Source organism: Pseudophryne corroboree, chromosome 2, assembly GCF_028390025.1.
Source record: "Pseudophryne corroboree isolate aPseCor3 chromosome 2, aPseCor3.hap2, whole genome shotgun sequence".
Classification (NCBI taxonomy): Eukaryota; Metazoa; Chordata; class Amphibia; order Anura; family Myobatrachidae; genus Pseudophryne; species Pseudophryne corroboree.
Genome location: NC_086445.1, coordinates 195,859,442 through 195,877,398, shown reverse-complemented (window position 1 = coordinate 195,877,398; position 17,957 = coordinate 195,859,442). Strand labels below are relative to the sequence as shown.

At 47.0% G+C, this 17,957-nt stretch overlaps 1 protein-coding gene across 8 annotated transcripts in view; it reads left to right on the top strand.

Moving 5' to 3' along the window:
• The window catches only part of LOC135008331 (uncharacterized), a 280,518-nt gene that overhangs the window by 229,604 nt on the left and 32,957 nt on the right, over window positions 1-17,957 (top strand). For all 8 annotated transcript variants that reach the window (XM_063952195.1, XM_063952199.1, XM_063952192.1 and 5 more), the window contains exons 8-9: window positions 14,337-14,395; window positions 14,584-14,644. In XM_063952195.1, coding sequence (XP_063808265.1) covers window positions 14,337-14,395; window positions 14,584-14,644 — 120 coding nt within the window. The remainder of the gene's footprint in view (window positions 1-14,336; window positions 14,396-14,583; window positions 14,645-17,957) is intronic.

Sequence of the window (17,957 nt, the reverse complement as noted above, 5' to 3'; positions counted from 1 at the left end):
TAACTCTGTCAAAGAGCTCAGTAATCAGGGGTAAAGGATAACGGTTCTTGATGGTAATGTCGTTCAAACCTCTGTAGTCGATGCACGGCCGCAGACCACCATCTTTCTTTTTTACAAAAAAGAAGCCTGCGCCGGCTGGAGAAGAAGAAGGTCGAATGAACCCCTTTGCTAGGTTCTCTTTAATATATTCCTCCATAGAATGCGTCTCAGGCAGAGACAACGGATAAGTTCGGCCTCGAGGTGGAACCTTCCCTGGAACGAGATCAATCGGACAGTCCCATTCTCTATGAGGAGGAAGGATATCAGCAGAAGCTTTACTGAACACATCCGTGAAATCTTGATATGGAGGAGGTGGAACATCAGACGACCTGGGGGAGGAAGAACAGACAGGCAATACTTTAAACAAACATGTCTCAGCACAGGAGGAACCCCATGCCAGGATTTGCGTAGTCGTCCAATCAATTGTAGGATTGTGAAGACGGAGCCATGGAAGGCCCAGGACCACAGGATGTGTGGCTCTTGGAATCACTAAAAAAGAAATAAGTTCGGAATGAAGAACTCCCACTCTCAGACGAACTGGTAGAGTCCTTAAAGAAATAACTGCATCAAAAATTTTGCTGCCATCCACGGCAGTTAAAGAAATGGACGAAGGAAGTCTCTCGGTGGGTAGGGACCACCGTTTAACATAAGCTTCGGTAATAAAGTTCCCAGCTGCTCCGGAATCAAGGAGGGCAATGACGTTCCGATAACGTTGAGCAATTTGGAGCGACACTGGGAGATTACAATCATGAGGAGATGGAGAGGAGATCATTACTCCTAGCCGGCCCTCTCCTGGGCGAGCTAGGGTTTGGAGTTTTCCCGGACATTCGGGACAGGCATTGATGGTGTGAGACGGAGCTGCACAGTAAAGACAAAGAGACTTGGAGAGACGTCTTCGGCGCTCAGCAGGAGTTAAACGGGAACGACCAAGTTGCATGGGCTCATCTTTAGATGGTGACAGTTGACGAGGAGGAGGAGCAGAAGATTTTGGAGCAGATGATCTTCCACGCTCAGTTGCTCTCTCTCTGAAACGTAAATCAACTTTCGTGCAGAGTGAGATTAGCTCATCTAACTTAGAAGGTAAGTCTCTGGTAGCTAACTCATCTTTAACACGCTCAGATAAGCCATGCCAGAATGCAGCATACAAGGCCTCGTCGTTCCATGCCAGTTCGGATGCCAGGATCTGGACCTGTATCAGATATTGTCCTACAGTACGTGACCCCTGGCGTAAACGGAGAATCTCGGATGAAGCTGAGGTTACCCGGCCTGGCTCGTCGAAGATGCGCCTGAATGTTGACACGAAGGCAGTGTAGGAAGATAGCAGGGTGTCGGACCTCTCCCATAACGGTGATGCCCAATCAAGGGCTGAGCCACTGAGAAGAGAAATAATGTAGGCAATTTTTGTACGGTCACTGGGAAAATTGCCAGGTTGTAGCTCAAACTGAATCTCACACTGGTTGAGAAATCCCCTGCAGAATCTTGGAGATCCGTCAAATTTTGCTGGCGTTGGAAGATGAAGACGTGGAGCAGAAATGGGTAAGGTGGGTGGGGTTATAGCTGGAGTCACTGTGGTTGACGCACCAGACGCGCCTGATCCACGGAGAGTTGTCTGAATCCCATCCAGCCGAGTAGAGAGATCCTGGAGACAGCGGATGATGTGGCCCTGTGCAGCCTCCTGATGTTCTAGTCGGGCTGCCAGTTCTTGCATCGGCCTGGCCGCTTGATCCTGGTCTCCGGCTGGATTCATTAGGTCAGTGCTTACTGTCACAACTGAGGGCCTGAGCTGACGGGAGGCAGCCTCAGTTGTAGGGGCTGAGATGTACCGGAACCTGGGAGGTTGTATCAGACCCCTGGACATGTAAGTAACATGAATAATAACTGCCCGAAGGCGTGAACACGACAACTTGGATAAAAGTCAATGATGTTTATTATGACAACTCCGCAACACAGCAGCAGTAAAAGAAAACGTAAAAGTCAGCAAATAATAAATACAGTTCCTGGGTACTACAGGATGGCAGGAGCCACAGGGCACTGGTAGTGTGAGATAGTTCTTATGATCTTCTAGATGGAAAGTCCTTACCAGGCCCGACTGTAGCAATGGAGATAACCCAGGATTGTGCCAGCTGGTGTTCCAGGAAAAGCTGGGTTGCTGAAGGTAAAACAGCTGCTGTGGATACTGGCTGGAACCAGACTGTTGTTAGCACGGAGTGGATACTGGCTGGAACCAGTTAAATAATAGATGAACTTGGGAGCGATGAAATATGAACTGAAATGTAGAACTTGAGAGCGGAGAAATAATAATACCGGTGGAGAGTGGTAAAGTGTAGAAAGGACACCGGCCCTTTAAGGGAAGCTGTACTCTGCTGAAAGCTGAGCTGGAAGCAGGTAATGTTGTAGCTGGAAACAGATGAATCCACAATGGATTGGAGAGTCAGGCTACACCGCAGGTGGAATGCTGGTGCGGGTCTCTATGGTGGAAGTCTTGAGACAGGAGCTGGAACCTGGAAGACAATCATAGGAGAGAGACAAACAGGAACTAGGTTTGACAACCAAAGCACTGACGCCTTCCTTGCTCAGGCACAGTGTATTTATACCTGCAGCAAGGAAGGGATTGGCTAGGCAATTATGCAGATTATCAATACTGAGAACAGATTGGTGGAAATGATCAGCTGACAGAATCCAAGATGGCTGCGCCCATGCAGACACTTGGAGGGAAGTTTGGTTTGTAATCCATGTGGTAATGAAAACAGTAATGGCGGCGCCGGCCACCGGAGACAGGAGGCGCCAGGCTGACAGATGCACATCCAACCACGCGGACACAGCGGAGGCCGCGGCTGACGTAATCGCCACTCAGACACTCTGCATGCAGAAGTTCAGGGACGGCGGCGGAGGCCGCGGGAGACGCCATGCCAGGTGTAATATGGCGTTTACTGTGACAGCGTCCCAGAGTGACAGGAGAGGATACAGGAATGTACACATCAGGATAACAGATGGGATCCGGTCCTGGAGCGCTGAGCCAGCCTTAGGAGGCATCTGATGGGTAAGAAATGGCGTCCAGATACCCGGATCGTGACACTCAGACACCCACCTTGCGGATGCCAAGGCCAACAGCATGACCACTTTCCACGTGAGAAATTTCAACTCTATCTTCTGCAAAGGTTCAAACCAATGTGATTGAAGGAACTGTAACACCACGTTAAGATCCCATGGAGCCACTGGGGGCACAAACGGAGGTTGGATGTGCAGCACGCCTTTCACGAAAGTCTGAACTTCCGGAAGGGAGGCCAATTCTTTTTGAAAGAAAATTCATAAGGCCGAAATTTGCACTTTAATTGAGCCCAACTTTAGACCCGCACCCACACCTGCTTGCAGAAAATGGAGAAACCGACCTTGCTGAAACTCTTCCGTAGGAGCCTTCTTGGACTCACACCAAGACACATATTTCCTCCAAATACGGTGATAATGTTTCGCCGTCACTTCTTTTCTAGCCTGAATAAGTGTGGGAATGACTTCACTGGGAATACCCTTTCGGGCTAGGATGCGACTGTCAACCGCCAAGCCGTCAAATGATGACGCGGTAAGTCTTGGAATACGCACGGCCCCTGCTGTAACAGATCCTCTCGTAGAGGAAGAGGCCAGGGATCTCCCATGAGTAATTCCTGAAGATCTAGATACCAAGCCCTTCTTGGCCAGTCCGGAACAATGAGGATTGCCTGAACCTTTGTCCTTCTTATGATCTTCAGCACCTTTGGAATGGTGTCACTAGGGCTTCCACTGCTATTGCTTGAGGGTCTCTCGACCTGGAACAATATCTCTGAAGTTTCTTGTTGAGGCGGGACGCCATCATGTTTGTTTGAGGAATTCCCCAAAGACTTGTCACTTCTGCGAAGACCTCTTGATGAAGAACCCACTCTCCGGGATGGAGATCGTGTCTGCTGAGGAAGTCTGCTTCCCAGTTGTCCACTCCTGGAATGAATATTGCCGACAGAGCGATTGTATGTCTTTCCGCGCAGCGGAGAATTTTTGTAGCCTCTGCCATTGCCGCTCTGCTCTTTGTTCCGCCCTGGCGGTTTATGTGCGCCACTGCTGTCACATTGTCCGACTGGATCAGGACGGGCAGGTTGCAAAGAAGACTTTCCACTTGAAGGCCATTGTAAATGGCCCTTAACTCCAACACGTTTATGTGTAGAGAAACTTCCTGGCTTGACCATCTTCCCTGGAAAGTTTCCCCCTGTGTGACTGCTCCCCAGCCTCGGAGACTCGCATCCGTGGTCACTAGGACCCAATCCTGAATCCCGAACCTGCGCCCCTCTAGGAGGTGAGAGTTGTGCAGCCACCACAGGAGTGAGATTCTGGTCTTGGATGACAGGATTATTTTACGGTGCATGTGCAGATGAGATCCGGACACCTTGTCCAACAGATCCCACTGAAACATTCTGGCATGGAACCTGCCAAATGGAATGGCCTCGTAGGCCGCCACCATTTTCCCCAGCACTTAAGTGCATTGATGGATTGACACTCTCGCTTGCTTCAGAATTTGTTTGACCAGACTCTGAATTTCCAGAGCTTTCTCTTCTGGAAGTAAAACTCTCTGTACTTCTGTGTCCAGAATCATTCCCAAAATCGACAGTCGTTTTGTCAGACTCAACTGTGACTTTGGCAAGTTTAGGAGCCAACCATGTTGTTGCAGAACTGTCAGGGAAATCGTAATGTTCTGCAGTAATCGGTCCCTGGATCTCGCCTTTATCAGGAGATCGTCCAAGTACAGGATAATTGTGACTCCTTGCTTGCGCAGGAGAACCATCATTTCTGCCATAACTTTGGTGAAAACTCTTGGAGACGTGGACAGACCAAACGGAAACGTCTGAAATTGGTAATGACAATCCTGAATAGCAAACCTCAGGTAAGCCTGATGCGGAGGATATATGGGGACGTGTAAGTAGGCATCCTTTATGTCGACCGACACCCTAAAATCCCCCTCCTCCAGACTGGAGATCCCTGCTCGGAGAGATTACATCTTGAATTTGAATTTTCTCAAATATAAAATAGGATTTTAATACCTACCGGTAAATCCTTTTCTCTTAGTCCGTAGAGGATGCTGGGGACACTTCAAGAACCATGGGGTATAGACGGGATCCGCAGGAGACATGGGCACTTTAAGACTTTCAAATGGTGTGACCTGGCTCCTCCCTCTATGCCCCTCCTCCAGACTCCAGTTTAAGGAACTGTGCCCAGGGAGACGGACATTTCGAGGAAAGGATTTATTGTTAAACCACGGTGAGCATTTTACCAGCTCACACCTTAAGCATGCCGCAGAACTTGGCATTCAACAGAACCCAAGCCAACGGCATGAAGAATATGCAGCAATATACTGACAAAAATCGTAACACAACCTGTGTGTAACCACAACCAATAACTGCAGATATAGTACGCACTGGGACGGGCTCCCAGCATCCTCTACGGACTAAGAGAAAAGGATTTACCGGTAGGTATTAAAATCCTATTTTCTCATACGTCCTAGAGGATGCTGGGGACACTTCAAGAACCATGGGGTTATACCAAAGCTCTAAAACGGGCGGGAGAGTGCGGATGACTCTGCAGTACCGAATGACCAATTTGAGGTCAACCTCGGCCAAGGTATTAAAAACCGTAAAACTTAGCCCAATTGTTTGCTAAATAGCTGCTCGGCAAAGATGCAATGCCGAAACTCTCCGGTCAACCACCCCGGACGAGCCCACCTTTCTAGCAGAATGGGCCTTCACCTATTTCGGTAACGGCAAACCTGCCGTGAGATGAGCATGCTGAATTGTATGACAGATCCAGCATGCAACGGTCTGCTTGGAAGCAGGACCCCCACTCTTGCTGGGAGCAAACCGGACAAACAGAGCCTGTGTTCCTAAACGGAGCCGTCCTGGCGACATACATTTTCAAAACTCTGACTACATGCAGAGACATTGATTCAGCAACATCCGTAGCCACAGGCACACAATAGGTTGGTACATGTGGAAAGAAGGAACCACCTTCGGTAGAAATTGTTGACGAGTTTCCAACTCTGCTCTATCTTCATGGAAGATCAAATAAGGTCTCTAGTGAGACCAGACCGCTAACTCAGACACTCGCCTTGCGTATGCCAAGGCCAACCTGACGACCCATGAACAAGTGAGGAATTTCACTCCGCCTTACGTAAAGGTTCAAACCCATGTGATTGAAGGAACTGCAACACCCCATTAAGATTCCCTGGTGCCACTAGGCCACAAAAAGAGGTTGGATGTGCAACACTCCCTTCACGATAGTCTCAACTTCTGACAAGGAGTCCAATTGATTCTGAAAGAAAACCGATAAGGCCGATCTTAATAGTTGAACACTTTGCCGTAGGAGTATTCGCAGCCACCACAGGAGTGAGAGTCCGGTCTTGGAAGACAGGATTATCCTCTGGTGTATGTGTAGGTGGGAACCGGACCACTTGTCCAACAGGTCCCTCTGGAACACCCTGGCATGGAAACTGCCAAATCGAGTGGCCTCGTAGGCTGCCACCATCTTTTCCAGCAACCGAATGTATTGATGAAATGACACTCTTGCTGGACTCGGAATTTGTTAGACCAGACTCTGGATCTCCAGAGCCTTTTCCACTGGAGAAAAAACTCTTTGTAGTTCTGTGTCTAGTATTATTCCCAAAACAGACAACCGCGTCGTTGGGACCAACAGTGATTCTGGCAAGTTCAGGAGCTAACCCTGTTGTTGAAGAACTGACAGGGAGAGTGCAATGTTTTGCACCAACTGGTTCCTTGAACTCTTTGTTATCAGGGGATCGTCCCAGTACGGGATAATTGTGACTCTGTACTAGCGACGGAGAACCATCATTACCACTATCACCCTGGTGAAAATCCGTTGTATTGTGTCGCATACTACCTCCCCGTCCGGAGGAGAGTCGGTAGTTTGAAAAATTGGTGAGGGGAAACGTCTGGAAACTCCAGTATGCACCCTTGGGACACTATTCGTAAAATCCACGGGTCCAGCTCCTTCCAGGACTGACTGAAGAGTTTTTAGACGTGGTCCCACCGGTGTGGGCTCCCGCAAGAGTCCCAACGTCACGCGGTGGATGTGACAGAACAGAGGATGATGTCTGCTCCTGTGATCTTGAAGAGGCTGCTGACCTCTTCCCTTTTCTCCTTCCTCTACCCGCAAAGAAAGGGGGGATCTGTATCTATTATGCCGAAATGACTGCATCCGACATTGATGCGTCATCATCCGTTATGAGGGAACATATGGCAAGAAGGTAGACTTACCAGCGGCATCTGCCGAGATCAAACTAACGAGGCCGTCGCCAAACCAGGCTTTACCTTCATAGGAAAGAAAACTCCACTTCTTCTCGGAGTCAGCACCATCATTCCATTGGTGAATCCACAACGCCCTCCTAGCCAAGACCACCATGGAATTGGCCCGCGAACCCAAGAGTCCTATATCCCTTGTAGTTGCAGGGCAGTATGCTGCAGTGTCCTAGATATGACCCAACTTGGAGTACCCCATCTCTCCCCAGGGTATCTATATCGGATGACAAGGTAACCGACCATTTCTGAATACTACTACTCCCCCATGCACATGCAATAGCAGGTATAATTAACATACGCGTGGACACATAACTAGAATATAACGTAGCTTCCTGCATACGATCCTTTGTGATGGGCCCCCGTGCAGAACAGGGGGTAACACCCACTTTATCCTCTCCGCAGCGGGAAAAGAATAAACACTCGGAATACCCATACACACATATACATATATCCATATACACACATATATCTATATCTCATATATATATATATATATATATATATATATATATATATATATATAACCTTTTAGTCAGGAACCGCAGGGTCCCTAGTGACGTTAATACGTTCTTAATGTGTATGCAACATGTACTGAATGCTGCATATTATTTTGTGGATCTAATCAGGAAACATTACGGTCAGCAGAAGAACAGTATTCATGTCGATATCCGGGAGTAGTGACTGGGCAAAATAACCATTTTTGCGACCCCGAGGGGTCTGAGGGAAATATATTCTATGAATATGACACCCTCCATAAATATTACAACGTCTGTGTCTGGGCCACAGCATTATGCAACCTTACTATACATATATACATATAGGTATAGCCCTTTCTGAGATGCAGCACATTATCATGCAGAATTTTTTTTTTTTGTCAGATATTGGTGGTGCCAACAGGTCACCCACACACTTCTGTGTCCCCATATATTTTTCTCTTGGGAAAAACATCTACCGACATGTTGACACTTTTTTTTTCATGTACCATCAGGAGTCAGCGGTGCCGACAGGGTCACTCCCACAGCCGTTTGTGGCAGAGCACTCAGCCTCAGACATGCCGAAACACGTGTAGCAAACATCCACTGACATTACACTGGCTATAAGGGAAGGACCCTAGTAAATTCTGTAAGGGAACACAGAAGGAGTTTACCAGCTCACCACCCAGCGCTCAATCCCTTATATATTGTGCTTTTTTATTAACTTATCTTGCACCAATCAACTGTGCCCCCCCCCCTCCGTTTTTCACCTTATGTACAGTAGTGTTTTGGAAGGACCAGCGTCTCTGTGGAGAGAAAATGGCGCTGATGTGAGCTGTGAGGGCTAAGCCCCGCCCCCCTCAATGGCGCGCTTCAGCCCCGCTATTTCTTTAATATATTTATACTGGCAGGGGTTGGATATAGTGCCTAGACACTCATATTAGTGTTTGCCAGTCTCTATTTGAGGATTTATATGCTGCCCAGGGTGCCCCTTCCCCCCGCACCCTGCACCCTACAGTGCCGCTGTGCGTGGGAGCATGGCGCGCAGCGCGGCCGCTGTGCAGTACCTCAAAGCCGTCACTGAAGTCTTCTGATCTTCTTCTACTCACCTGTCTTCTGACTTCTGGCTCTGCAAGAGGGTGACGGCGGGCTCTGGGAGTGAACCCCTAGGCGTACCTAGTGTTCCAAACCCTCAGGAGCTAATGGTGTCCTGTAGCCAAGAAGCAGAGCCTTAAAACTCATCAGAAATAGGTCTGACTTCTCTCCCCTAAGTCCCACGATGCAGGGAGACTGTTGCCAGCAGTTCTCCCTGAAAATAACACACCTAACATAAATCTTTTCTGAGAAACTCAGTAGAGCTCCTCAGCGTGCATCCAGTCTGTCTGGGCACAGATCTAAACTGGAGTCTGGAGGAGGGGCATAGAGGGAGGAGCCAGGTCACACCATTTGAAAGTCTTAAAGTGCCCATGTCTCCTGCGGATCCCGTCTATACCCCATGGTTCTTGAAGTGTCCCCAGCATCCTCTAGGACGTATGAGAAATTGAGGGATTTTAGGTTCAGAATTGGTCTGACCGAGCCGTCCGGCTTCGGGGCCACGAACAGGCTCGAATAAAAGCATCCTCCCTGTTGTGATGGGGGCACCTTGACAATGACTTGATTTTGACACAGCTTTTGTATTGCATCGCATACTACCTCCCTGTCCGGAAGAGAAGCTGGTAAGGCCGATTTGAAAAATCAGTGAGGGGGAACGTCATGTAACTCCAGTTTGTACCCTTGGGACACTATTTCTAATACCCAAGGATCCAGGCCCGAACGAACCCAGACTTAACTGAAGAGTTGGAGACGTGCCCCCACCGGTGCGGACTCCCGCAGAGGAGTCCCAGCGTCATGCAGTGGATTTGGCAGAAGCCGGAGAGGACGTCTGCTCCTGGGAACCTGCCACAGCTGGTGACCTTTTCCCCTTTCCTCTTCCTCTAGCAGACATATATATTGGTAGATGCTCAATTAGCTTAGTGATATCATTCAGGTGCTCGAAAGGGAGGGGTATTTCTGAGCAAGAAAAAAAGGCATTTGGTTTCCCCAAGCACCCCGAATGATAACAGTAACCAGATATAAATCCCACATAATAATAGAATTCAGAGATCTTCGTTACACATATTTGCGCAAATGTGTGGTTAAGCCCCAAAGCCGCATCAAGGAGTCTCTGTATATTTGGGGTCCCTAGCGCTATATCTAGGTGCAGGGTGTGGCACCCCAAAACACTAGCATAAGCCAGAAAGCCCAGCGCAGCATACCAGTGAAAAAACTATAGTGTTAATAAATTAGTATTTAGGAAGCCGAAGCTATAGAGAGGGTGATACAAACATGAAATGTAATTAAAATAGAGAAAGTGTTAAAAATGAATAAGTGAAAAGTGTTAAAAGAATGTAAAGGTATGCCACAATAAAGCCATCCAGCTCAGCCAGTCCAGAGGCACCACACCTCACACCTCCATTACCCCAATCTGGGTCTAATATTAACCAGCAAGGAGCCACATGATAATGGCTCCTTACTACAATATGTCTAAGCTAAGAGCTACCTACCTTGGAGCAACCCCATAATGCTCCATGTGGCATGTCGGGGCAGGCACCTCCTCCTAATGCAGGAACCTCTCTGCCTCTCACAACAGACATATATATTGGTAGATGCTCAATTAGCTTAGTGATATCATTCAGGTGCTCGAAAGGGAGGGGTATTTCTAAGCAAGAAAAAAAGGGCAAATATGTGTAACGAAGATCTCTGAATTCTATTATTATATGGGATTTATATCTGGTTACTGTTATCATTCAGGGTGCTGGGGGTAACCAATTGCCTTTTTTTCTTGCTCTTCCTCTCGCAGCAAGGAAGGAGGACCCTCGTACTTTTTTGTATTTATTGGGCCGGAAGGACTGCATCTGATAGTGGGGCATTTTCATTTGTTGTGCAGGAACATAAGGTAAAAATAATGACTTACCCGCGGTAGCCGTAGATACCAGGTCAGCGAGGCCGTCACCAAACAAGACACCACCTTTATACGGCAGAGACTCCATAGCCTTCTTAGAGTCAGCATTCCATTGATGAATCCACAATGCTCTCCTGGCTGAGACTGCCATGGCATTGGCCCTTGATCCCATAAGGCCAATGTCCCTTGTAGCTTCCTTTAGATAGGCTGCAGTGTCCCTGATATAACCCAGTGTCAAAAGAATGCTATCCTTATCCAGGGTATCCATCTCAGATGACAAGTTATCTGCCCACTTTTTAATAGCGCTACTCACCCATGCTGATGCAATGGCAGGTCTGAGCAGCGTACCCGTAGTGACATAAATGGATTTCAATGTATTTTCCTGCTTACGATCCGCAGGATCTTTTAGGGCCGCCATGTCAGGAGACGGAAGCGCCACCTTTTTGGACAACCGTGATAGAGCTTTGTCTACAGTGGGGGGTGACTCCTACTTATCCCTATCCCCAGAAGGGAACGGATATGCCACCGGAATTCTCTTGGGAATCTCAAACTTCTTGTCAGGATTTTCCCAGACGTGCTCAAAAAGCGTGTTCAGTTCATGAGAGGGAGGAAACGTTACCTCAGGTTTCTTTCCTTTAAACATACAGACCCTTGTATCAGGAACAGCAGGGTCTTCCGAGATATGTAACACGTCTTTTATCGCCACAATCATGTACTGAATGCTCTTAGCCAGTTTAGGATTCAATCTGGCATCACTATAGTCGACACTGGAGTCAGAGTCCGTGTCAGTATCTGTATCTGCTATCTGGGTAAATTAACGCTTTTGTGCCCCCTCGGGGGTATGGACTTGTGACAACACATCCTCCATGGATTTTTTCCATGCCTGGTTCTGAGACTCAGATTTATCCAATCTCTTATTTAATAGAACCACATTTGCATTCAAAACACTCACCCAATCAGCAGTCGGCGGTGCCGACAGGGTCACTCCCACAGTCTTTTCTGTCCCCACTCCAGCTTTCTCCTGGGAAGAGCACTCAGCCTCAGACATGCCGACACATGTGTACCGACACCCACAACCACACTGGGGCTATAGGGGACAGACCACCAGTAAAGCCTGTCAGAGAAACACAGAGGGAGTTTGCCAGCTCACAACCCAGCGCCTATCCCAGTACTGAAACGTTTTATACAATGCCTCAGACCTGTTAGCGCTTTTATTATTATTAAAACAGCACCAAATGAACTGTGCCCCCCCCCCCTCGTTTTGCACCCTGTTACTTGTACAGCAGTGTAGGAGGACAGGACCAGCGTCTCTGCAGCTCTGTGAGAGAAAATGGCGCTGATGAGAGCTGTAAGATCTAAGCCACGCCCCCTTAATGGCGCGCTTCAGCCCCGCTATTTTTCAAATATTTATACTGGTGGGGGTTCAGATTCAGTGCCCAGGCACTATATACCACTTTTGCCAGTCACTTAAATGAGGATTTATGCTGCCCAGGGCACCCCCCCACGCCCTGCACCCTGTAGTGCCGCTGAGTGTGGGAGCGTGGCGCTCAGCGCGGCCGCTGTGCGGTACCTCAAAGCCGTCACTGAAGTCTTCTGATCTTCCTCTACTCAGCCGTCTTCTGACTTCTGGCTCTGCAAGGGGGGTGACGGCGGGCTCCGGGAACAAGCATCTAGGCGTACCTAGCGATCAGACCCTCAGGAGCTAATGGTGTCCTGTAGCCTAAGAAGCAGAGCCTTGAAACTCACAGAGGTAGGTCTGCTTCTCTCCCCTATGTCCCACGAAGCAGGGAGACTGTTGCTAGCAGTGCTCCCTGAAAATAAAAAACCTAACAAAAGTATTTTTCAGAGAAACTCAGGAGAGCTCCTCAGAGTGCATCCAGTCTCACTGGCCACAGAATCTAACAGGAGTCTGGAGGAGGGGTATAGAGGGAGGAGCCAGTTCACACCCATTCAAAGTCTTAAAGTGCCCATGTCTCCTGCGGATCCCGTCTATACCCCATGGTTCTTGAAGCGTCCCCAGCATCCTCTAGGACGTTTCAGAAATTAGATTGGGGGTGATCAAAATCTTCCTGTAGTTGTTGGAACTGAGGAAATAGCCTTCAGAAGCAAAACATCCTTTATTAACCAAATACCCTTACGTATCCACAGCTTGAATACAGGGTTATCTGTAGAAGTAGTGAAGGCAGGGATTGTCCACAGTGGGAGGTAAGGTGGGTAACAGGGGTTACTTTCAAAGTCAACAGCAATCCATGCTTTCAAAGTAATGTTTAGGGAGCGTGTAATAGGCCAGCTAAAGCATATGAGTGGAAGCTGCTTCTCCAGCAACGGATTTGTAAAATAATTTTTGTCAAGGAGCCAATCTGGTCTATAGATAAAGAGCAGAATGCGCAACTGCCAAGTTATCGATACCATCTTGATTTCTTTAGTACAAAAATCTCCTTGTCATTCTGGGTGTTTTATTTTGCCATATAGAAATGCAGAAAAAAGACGAGTAAGTAGAGTGTATCAGTCCTAAAAAAGATGTTGTATGCTTGACCGGCAGAATGCTGGCGGGAGGGGGCGAGCGCAACAAGCCCATTGCGGGCTCGCTGCACTCTGCACGCTGCGCACTCGGTGACGCCACGGGTTCTATTCCCACTCTATGGGTGTCGTGGACACCCACTAGTAGGAATAGTCCCTGTTGGTCAGCATGCCGACAGTCAGGATTGTGAGGGGCGGCTTGTAGGGGAAGGTTATGTGACGGTCTGTCTCCTGACCGCCGGTCACATAACTGCATCCCCTAAAAGGTACTAGTAGGGAGTACTTTAGTTTGCGTGTGTGTCTCTTTACTGCGTGTTTTTACTTAATATTTTCGCAAAGTAAGTGTGTGTACTTCCTTTATTATCTTCCTCCTTGTGTTGAAAGCTATTTAAATATATTTTTAGGTATTATAGCATTCCATTAATGTCTGTGTGTGGTTATTATCCACTTAACTAGCTAATATTAATCTATTAGGTTTTGAGAGCCACCTGTGTCTTTCCTCTGCTATCTGTTCCTAGCTCTTTTTGTCCCCAACACTCAAACCAGCTTTCTTTTCACTAGTAAGATTACACTCAGTTGTCACTAGAACTCTGTTGCTCAACTTACTCTGTTTCCCAGTCCTATGTCCCGCTTTTAAAAAGCAGCCAGCTGTATATGGAATCTCCTATATGGTCACGTGATGAAAGCCTGGCTGCATCTCATGCGACCATGCAAGGCAACTGGGCAATTTACTTCTTTATAATGCAAGGTAGTAGATCATCTGGTAATTTATATATAGGGTGCTTGGGAAAACCTAGTACAAAGGAAAAGGTGGTTATGGGCATAGCAACACACTTGAGCTGAATTGTAATTTTTTTTTTTACTACTTTTCATAAATGTAACTTATCTTTTGTAAAAGCATTCCTACAGAGTTTATAAATGTAGTGTTTTTTTTTGGTGGGGATGGGGGGGTTTCTTTGGACCTGCATAATGAATTTTAAATATTTGCTACTTTAGAGCTACAAATGGGCAAAGTCAAGGAGGAGCCACAACTGCTTGGAAGCCTACAGTGACAAGTGAGCATCCCTGGTGCACTTGCTGTAGTACGTGCACTTACTGTACATATGTATCTGTGTGAAAGCAAGACCAATATGTAAATTATTTGTACTAGTAATAAGATGTTTATAGAGTCATTTACTCTCTCATTATTAACCTGTCAAGTTTTGTTGTATGTACTAAATATTATTTGGCTTAACTTTTAAAGGTGAAACTAGAGCAGCCTGTACTCTGGAACCTGTGTCTTCATACAAAGCTGAGTGGCCAAGGTAAGTAAGGGTAATAACGATATTGCATTGATCAGCATGGTGGCGGTGTGGGGGTTCTTCTCTTCCCCTGCTGCTCCTTTTCAAATTATACTCTTAAAAGCCTCCTTGTCATTTTCTTCTTTTGAGGATCATGTTATATGTCCCTTTCATATTCTTGTAGCTGTCCTCCATTAACACCCCCACCCGTCAAGTTCTTGACAACTTTGCCTTCTGGTTAGGGTGCCTTCGGGCACTTCCTAGATTCTCACCTTACCGCCCTCATCTTACGTGACTGCTGTATCACTATTAATTTTCCCCTCGGTCTCTAATCTCCTTTTTCTCGCATCAGCATTTGATCTCTCAATAGACCACCTCATCCTTCCATGCTAGTGGACACTACTATGTATCTGGTAACTCACTTTTGTGACATCTCTGCTGACTGTACCACTTTCACATTCCCTTTCTTATAAAATCATCAACTTTCCTTTAATCTATCCCTCACAAGGCTACCATTACCAAGCGTAACATTGAGGCGATCAACCCCATATCCTTCTGTCCCTGCTTGACTCGCTTCTGTTTTCCATTGTTACCCACTTCTGCCCTGACCTAGCTATTGCAATTACCCTAACTTCTGCTGTAGACTCAAATGCACCAGATAACTGCAAGTGTTCTTGAACTACAAAGCAGCACTAAAGGAAATTGCACTCCTTTGCGGACTGCTTCCATTTCAAATGTATGCTTACCTTCTACAGTGCTGCCCGTTCTATCTCCTAGCAGTCTTATTTCAAAACCTTTATCTTCACTCAGATTTTTCAAGCTTACCATGTCTTTATTACCTTCATTCCTTCCCTACCCCCCAAACTTCGCTACCCCTCACTCTTTGCCTGTGACATCCCCACTAAATTCACATCCAAAAGTGAAGCCGTCCGTTAGGTCCTCTTAACCCCACCCTCTTCCTGACCATAAAGTCTCCTCTGCTCAAGTCTCTCCCCATTTTCCTCTTCTATCCTACCAACTCTGACTTACTTCTCCCCAGTTTCAGGAGATAAAGTAGTATTCTACCTCCCCCTTGATACTAACGTGCTCTGCCTCCTTCACTCCCTCTTTCCTGTTGGCATTCCCATTTTGCCATCTCTTCAACCTTTCTCTACCTTCAGTAGGTTCTTCTCTCCCATTCTTAAAAAAACAAACAAAAAAACAACCTTGATCACTCTGCTCTCCTTTGTCTCCAAGCTACTCAAGCTGTTTGTCTGCAACCCTTATCACCTTTTTTTGCTTTCACTCCCTACTGGAGTCACTTTAGTCTAACTCTCCACAGTACAGAACTGCTCCCACTAAAGTTGTTGAAGACTGTCTTGCTGCCAAATTGAAGAGCACTTCTCTGCTAATTCGCCTTGACCTCTTTGCTGCTTTGACACTGTGGACCATCATCTCTTCCTGCCAATCCTTCAGTCCCTTGGTATACATGACACTGCCCTCTTCTGGGTGTCTCTTCTCAACTCCACTTTATCCCTTACACACAAAGTTGGTGTCCCCTAAGGTTCTGTTCTTGGTCCCTTTCTATTCTCCCTTTGATTCCTCCTTTTACGTGAGCTTATCAGATCTTTTGGTCTCCATTATTCTCTCTGTTCTGATGACAAAGTTTAGCTGTTCATACAACAGCTGCTGTATGAAAATATGCAAATGCTGCAGGGGTGTCTTATGTAAATAGACGTGTTCTGATGGCTTCTGTGATCCGCTGCTCCATCCGAAGAGTCTGTTTTCGGCTCATCTGCGTGAGCATCAACCATCTGGGTAACCTCAGAATACTCCATATGGTGGTGGAATTCACACTGCCGGGGCCACAAAATCTGCACTGGTAGATGAAAACTCTGGCCTCTGCATGTCTACAAAACTGGGAAAAAAACACTCCCCCATTTTCTAATACGGTCTCCGTCACTGCCCCAAACTGCACAGGGGGCACTGTGTGCGATGATGCAGGAGCCGTTTTGTATATGTGCACATCTGTAAATTAGGCTCTAAGGCAGAGTTATTTGCAAAAATGCACACGGGAGATTGGTTAATTTGCCTGTCGAGATTTGGTCAGTGATGCCTCAACTTCATGAAGTAGATCACATGTCACCAGGACACGGTCTTAAGGATATGAGCGGGTAAGGTTATTGGTCATAGGTGTGCTCAGCACATTTTATTAGGGTGCTTGTCTAGCACTGCCTATTGGGCGAAAAAGAGGGTGGAGAGCTGAATGGGATGGGGACCAACTCGGACTGTGTCTATCTCAGATTGCAGGTGCCGGCATGTGAACAAGATTAGCAACATGTTACTTGGAGCTTGTTACCTAGATCGGTATTACAAGTTTAAACATACTAGGTAGGCAGCATCCCTTACAGCCCAGCACCACAACCATATCAGCAGTGCACAGAACCCCTCTCCCTCACTGACCCTTACAGAACAGCATACTTCATGGTCCCTCTCTCCACTCACAGCTGTCCTCTCCCTTGACCTACAGAACCTGTTCCAGGTATACAGGGTTCTGTGATCGGCGGGCAGGCAGCAGCAGATTAGAAATCATTCAGCTGAGTTGTTGGTGGTGTCATGGCAGGAGATGGCGCTCTCACAGTGTGGCTGCATAACATAGAATTTGATGGCAGATAAGAGCCACTTGGCCCATCTAGTCTGCCCATGTACCTACTTAACTTAAAACTGTGACATAAGGACAACATATCCCAGCGCCTGCACACACTTTATCTATACATTATAGACTATAATGCATGTAACTACCACAGGCACACCAACACCTCTAGAGATCAGTAATAATGACCTGCAGGTAAAATTTTTATCACCAGAAGCAATAAGCCAGTGGGGATTGCTAGAAAGGCCAATAAAAGAAAGAATGGTCTAGTGTGTACTCTCTGAGGGGGGTTTGGTATGTGTGACTAGCGGTGGTCACAATACCAACGCTGGCATACTGATTGTTAAAATCCCGCCAGTGGCTAGGTAAGTATGTAAGTAAGTAGATCTGGTAGTTTATATAATAGAATAGGGGGCGCTTGTGAAAACAAATACATAGGAAAAGGTGACCCTGCCCATTTGATGCAAATTGTAATTTTCGTACTAGTTTAATTACTGAAACAAAACCTATTGGGCCTAATTCAGATGTGGTTGTTGCGATTGCTGGTGCTATCTTTTGTTGCTGTTTGCAATTGCAAATTATATGCTAATATGGGTTGAAGCTAACTTGGGCATTGGACGCCCACTGCTGTTATATCATTTCCATCTGACAGCATATAATTGCTGATACATCGGTACCATTATCGCATATTGGGTCTGAGTGCCT